This window comes from Myodes glareolus, chromosome 12, assembly GCF_982192425.1.
Source record: "Myodes glareolus chromosome 12, mMyoGla1.1, whole genome shotgun sequence".
Lineage (NCBI taxonomy): Eukaryota > Metazoa > Chordata > Mammalia > Rodentia > Cricetidae > Myodes > Myodes glareolus.
In genome coordinates, this window is record NC_142037.1 from 34,782,715 (window position 1) to 34,788,879 (window position 6,165).

The 6,165-nt window shown below is 50.8% G+C and overlaps 1 protein-coding gene across 1 annotated transcript; it reads left to right on the top strand.

The window, feature by feature from the left end:
* Positions 1 to 617: 617 nt before the first annotated feature.
* Nkx2-6 (NK2 homeobox 6) lies at positions 618 to 5,657 on the top strand. The gene is made up of 2 exons (XM_048422186.3): positions 618 to 948; positions 3,433 to 5,657. Exons 1-2 carry the CDS (start codon positions 708 to 710, stop codon positions 4,047 to 4,049), a joined length of 858 nt encoding a protein of 285 aa, XP_048278143.3. The 5' UTR covers positions 618 to 707; the 3' UTR covers positions 4,050 to 5,657.
* Positions 5,658 to 6,165: the final 508 nt, after the last annotated feature.

Here is a 6,165-nt window from a genome sequence, read left to right on the forward strand (position 1 = left end):
AAAAACTCAAAAATAACCAGAGTACCCGCCTCCCCTACAATGGGATACCCTCGCCGCTCCCCAACACAGCCTCTGAGTCTCAATTTCCCTTCCCTGTTAAGTGGCAGGTCCCTTAACAGTATACACAGCGCATACTGGGCTTAAAAACTTGCTCCACTGACTTTATCGGTCCCGAGATTCTTCTAGCTCCAGCTAAAACCACCCCCCACCTCGCATCTCATATCCTAGGTGCTCTCCAGCTCTCTAGCCCTCGGTTTTTCTTTGCCATGCTCGTGTATACTGGAAAACCAGATGGACTGATTGCTCGGAAACTCGGAGCTAGCGCCTTCCAGGTACACCCTCTCAGAGCCCCCTCAGTCCGAAGCTCCCCATAGAACCCACTTGAGATACAGGTCACGCCCTACTCGTCTTCTCTGTTTTTGAGAAGGGTCAGTAGGAACCAATCCTCCCAAAGGGACTGAGGACCGTGGGGCCAGCGTCTGGGGAGGAAGGTGCAGGGTTAGCACGTGGTTTCTGTGGGAGCCAATGGAGGACCGCAATTTTGTCACCCGGTCCTGGCCCCCCAGTCTGCCGACAAGACCAAAGAAAGCGGCAGCCCAGGACATGGAATGCGCTTGAGCCTGCCTTCACAAAAGGGGAAGTTTGGAGTCTGCGACTCCTGGCAGTGGTGGAGAATTTGTCAGTTCCGCGCCGCCTAGACCTCTGAGATGCTGCTGAGCCCGGTCACCTCCACTCCCTTCTCCGTAGACCACATCCTCAGGTTGGAGCGTGAGCCGAACGAAGCCGACGCCAAGACTCGGTCACAATGGGAATTTCATAAGAACCTAGAAAAGCCTCAGTACCTAACAATGGGCTCGGAATCCGGAGGGTCAGAGGGTGGCGACTGGGCACAAGCTGGCTCAGACCCTCTTCGGTGCCCCTGGGAGACAGTCGTGGAGATGGAGCCAGGTGAGTATGCACTCAGGTCTTTCCTACTGGCGTTATTGAAGAAGTGAGTCGTCACAGGTGGAGAATGGCATCTTCTGGAGTCTCACCCTGTCTTCTCTCATTTTATGAGTTCAAAAGACAGTCTCCCTGCTCCTAGTCCTGCCTCCTAAGGGCTTGAATTGTAGGGTGTTCATTCCCGCAGCTGCCCCGAAGATGTGATTCTAGTGGAGCCTGGTTCGGGGAGAGCTCTTTACCATAACTTAGTTCATTCTCCATCACTAACTGCTTTTGCCTGCTTAGCCTTACCTTTCTGGGAGGAAATCACACACTCACACTCACACACACACACACACACACACACACACACAGAGGGAGAGAGAGAGAGAGAGAGAGAGAGAGAGAGAGAGAGAGAGAGAGAGAGAGAGACACGGACATGGACACAGACACACACATTTCTCCTTAGAAGAAATGATAGGGGAAGAACAAGTGTGTGCCTCTCCCCCCTCCGTGTGTGTGTGTGTGTGTGTGTGTGTGTGTGTGTGTGTGTGTGTTTTGCTTTCCAAGTGGACCTGGCACTTTAGAATAACTGCACCCTAGCCCCTCTGGTCCAAAGTGCAAGAGCAAGAAGAGAGACCCAGGAACCTAACCTTGTGGAAAGAGAAGGACCAGACAGGGAGTCTTATGTTCTGGAAGCCTCTACGACACAGATGGTATATATAGGCAGGAAAGGCCTGCTATTGGAAGAATGAAATGGCCACTGGCCTCCCACCCTGCCAGCGTGCCAGGTGAGTGTTCCCACCTCCAGTCTGAGGTGTGGAGGAGAGTAGGTTGGCACAACCAGCCTTCCTCACCAAACCAGACCACATATAATCATGGCATAGCCACAAGAACACCTTCCGAGTTACCCTCAGATTTGAGGCTGTCTGTCACCCATCCTCCAGAAGCCTGGACATTCTGTTGTGTTTAAAAAGAAACCTGTGGGTTTTCTGCAGTGGACACTTACTGTTCAGTTCCCTGGGTGTGGGTCTGCTGACTTGAAGCTCCGTTCAGCTTTGCTGAGAAAGGACTATGGCAGTTTCTCTCCCCCACTACTTCAGCCACAAGCACACCTGAGTATGTCCCTTGCCTGGCAGCCTGTCTTCTGCCACTGTGATAGCCACACAGGGCCCACCCGAGCCTGGCCCTAAGGGCCTTCAGTCAGGGGAATGGACCATCTGGTAGGCTTCACTGGGACATGTGACATGCATCCCCATTTGACTCTTGCCTTTTTGAAAGCAGGACTCAGAAACCCTCCAGTTGTGACTAAGAGGGTCCAGGGAGCTAACTCTATGTATGTATTTGCGTTTTAGTATTTTTGAGATAGGATCTCATTATGTCGAATTTAACTTTTAGTGTGACAGTTGGTAGGGAGGTGCGAATAGAGGATCATTTTCATTGTCTAGAAATGAAATCCAAGGAGTAAAATGTCATTTGATGCTTGTCCTACCATAGCTAAATCTATCTGACCCAGAGAGCCCATTAATAAATCGAGTTTATTTTCCTTCTTCAACATGAATGACCTCAGATTGAGAAAGTAAATTTTTTTTATAGTTTTAGAGATCTACAGTTCAAGTTTCTTCTGTCTTTTTGGATTTACCTGGGTGGGGGCCCTTTTCCTGACAGGAACTTTGAAACTATGACTGGCCTGGACTTGGCTTTGTAGATCAGGCTAACCCGAATTTAAAGTGACTGGAAGGGGCTTTGCTGAGTCAGCTGCTTTCAGATGGAGTCTCTTGCTTGCCGGTTCAGCATCGCTGGAGATCAGTCTCAATTAATTTTTAAAAGGAAACAAACCCTCACGTTTTCCACTTTTGGTGTCTTAGGTATCTATGGTTTCTTCATGCAGACGCTCTTCACCCCAGCGGCTGTGGGGGTGGGAGGATGTTTTTCTCTTCTCAAACTTATTTAAACAACAGTCAGTTCCCACGAGGTTGTGCCCCAGGCCAGAGGTTGAGAGTCAAAATCTCAACCTTTCCATTTCTCTTGAGGGTGTTGACCCTGCCCGGCTTGCACTTGCTTGGTGACCTTCGAAGTTCCCTTTGGTGCCCCTGGATTTCTCCAGGTGTGAGATGCTCAGGAAATCTCTTGTTTTTAATTTGTACTGTAGAGCATCGTGTTAATGAAGTTTAAGGTCCAGCCCCATTCTGATTGGCCCGCACACTCACGTTTCCTCAAACTGTTGGATTACCACACACAATTGAAGAAAATAAGCACACCTGATCTAGAATCAACTACTGGCGAAACGAAGATTCACAGTCTATCAGATTTCACTTAGGCTCCGAAGGGTACGAAAGCGACAGAGATGTGAGAAATAATATCACTGAGACCCGCCTGGGAGGAGGCGGGCAGAGAAGGGTGAGGATAGCGGGATGCTCAGTCAAGGCTGCCGGGGATAGAGGGCTGGTTGGTGAAAACAACCTGAGCCTGTTGCTGGTTGTTAATGGTGTTCCTTCCACGTGATTTTAGACACTCCCCCGCGAGCGACCTCCACGCTTGGAACTGGGAACCCGAGGATGGAGCGCGGTGCGGGCAACGGCGGTGACAGTGTACACCGAGGCGACCCGGAGGCTGCAAGGACGCGGCAGCGGCGGAAACCCCGCGTGCTCTTCTCGCAGACCCAGGTGCTGACGCTGGAGCGCCGCTTCAAGCAGCAGCGGTACCTGTCTGCACCGGAGCGCGAGCATCTGGCCAGCGCGCTGCAGCTCACGTCCACGCAGGTCAAGATCTGGTTTCAAAACCGACGCTACAAGTGCAAGAGGCAGCGCCAGGACCAGACCCTGGAACTGACGGGCCACCCGCTAACACCGCGCCGGGTGGCAGTGCCGGTACTGGTGCTGGATGGCAAGCCCTGCCAGGGTCCCGACGCCCCCGCGTTCCCGGGTTCCTACGCGGCCACCGCGCCCCATTCTTGCTTCGGGAGCTACTCCGGCCCTTCCTATAGTGCTAGCTACGCGGGCCGCTACACCAGCATCGGTCCCGGGCCACTCACACCACTGGCCAGCTCTGGCTTCAGCCCAGGTGTCCCGAGTTCTGCCACGCAGGGTCAGCTGCCCGCCACGCTACAGAGAGTCGCGGCCTGGTGAAAAGATGGGCTCAGTTACTGCTATTAAGGGCCTGGTGCCTGGTCCCCTCCGCTTCCAGCTTCTCGCCAGAGAATTGAGTGTCCTCCGCCAAGGGCTGGAAAGCGGCGATCCCCGCATTGCCCACCTTACTGACCACACGACTGACTTGCCCAGAGGAGTTATCCCCAACCCCAGCGGGCGCTGAGAACATTCTTTCCCTCGGAGGTGTAACCCGGCTTTGGCTGGTCACCTAGTTGCTGTGCAGAGAGGATAGTATGGTGGCTGACAGTTTGGAAGCAGGTGATTCTGAGCCACAACCCGTTTTAAACAATTACAAGCATCCCGGAGGCCTGGGGATCAAGGCGTTCCGCACTCCATCCCCCTAAAGGAACAAGTGCACGGCCACAGGGGTACTAGGTTGAGAAGAGAGAAATGTCAAACCGCTGAAGATACCAGAAGACCACCAGTCTGAAGTGCCCGCAGACAGGGTTTAAGCACCCTGGACCTCCCGGAACATTCACCTTCCAGCACTTTCCCTGGCGGTGACTTGCAGAGGGGTCCTCTCCACTCTCAACAACTGCATTTTGTGCAGGGAACAGCCGGACGAGTAAATGAATTAACTGTATTCGGTGTGTTTGCGAGTTACAGACACCAGGACCCACAAGAGGTTCTCAGAGGGCGCGATGGCACACACCTGTAATTTCAACACTCGGGAGACCCAAGTGGGAGGATTGGGGAGTTCGAGGCCAATCTGGGCTTCATAAGGCGACCCTGTATCCAAAGTAAAATAAGATAAGTCTAGTGAGATACAGCCGAGATGAAACCTGAAGGTAGGTTATCGGGTTTCTCTTCTCGCTTTTGCTCCTGTTTGTAGATACTCTTAGAGGACACTTAGAGTCTTCATCAGGAAAAATAGCCCTGCCCCAACCCAAGATAAATATTAAAAGATAGTAGAAATTTTAACTGTGGAGTCTTCAAACTTATGAAAAATTTACACTTCCCCCAACCGTAAGTCATTCAACATGAAGACTGAAAATAAACTCAATTTATTAATGGGAGCATGGAATCAAATAGGAATTTAACTATGATAGGACAAATAGAGCAAGGCCTTGAGTAGAAAAATGTGATGTCAGCTTCCTTGGACACAATGAGAATCCCAATTCTGTACTCCCTCAATTGATCTCAATAGCTAAATTCTACTATTGAACAGGTTTCTGTATTTGGTTAAAAGGGACTCCCTGAAGTTTTCCCTGGACAGCAACTCCCAGGTTGCTCCCATTAAAGTGAGGAAGGGGTGGGTTCGATCTTCTCTGGAAGATGCTCAACTGTTGGCCCCTCACATCCCTTAAGAGTTAAATGCCTAAGCTGGGGAGCCAAAGCCACTGTTCCTATTTAAAATTTCCTACCACTTCCTTCTTTTTACATGTATTCATGGGCAGGGAGGAGATGCGTGCCTTGGTGCCTATAGAGAATCAGAGGAGGGAGTGAAGGAGTCCACGGTGCTCTCTCTCCTTTTACCCTGTGGGTGGGGGGAGGGGGCTGGAACCCAGACTTGGTGGGCCAGCATCTCTACGGCCCAGGATTACTTTCTCATGTGTCCCTTTTGTTCTCTTCCCCTTATTTCTCCTTTCTTCGCTGTTAATAAAAGTTTATTTAGAAGTGCATCGGTGTCCTCTAATTAGTGTTGTGCCCTTGGGACCTAAAAGACAAAGGTGCAGAATAACCGCTGGGTTCCCCATCCCTGCAGTGGCCCAGGCTTGTTATCCCAGCTCTCTGGTAAGGAAGCAGAAGCAACAGGACTATCCCTGGCTATGAAACCAATATAGATCTGCTCAAGCAACATGAGACCCTGTCTAAATAAATAAAATAAAAATTTACAAAAAGCAGTACTCATATTTCAGATTTGAAAATCCCAATAAGAGATTTCCTCTACTAAACCAAGCTCAAGACTCCAGCTAAACTCCCTATCCTGTGAGAATCAGCAGAGGAAGTCTCCTAACTCTCCCTTGGAAGGGTGTACTCATCAAAGGAGGGGGCATTTGGACACCGGTGCTAATCAGGATAGACATCTTTCAGTCCAATATTGCCAATGAGGCCTATCCAAGCTTTCCTAAGAAGATCCCCCCAAAAGTTCCCT

What these genes read in the sequence shown, in the direction of transcription:
- Nkx2-6 (XM_048422186.3), top strand. Translation starts at nt 708, where the DNA reads ATGCTGCTGAGCCCGGTCACCTCCACTCCCTTCTCCGTAGACCACATC. An exon ending in AGTCGTGGAGATGGAGCCAG is followed by an intron (nt 949 to 3,432) that starts GTGAGTATGCAC and finishes ACGTGATTTTAG; the next exon opens with ACACTCCCCCGCGAGCGACC.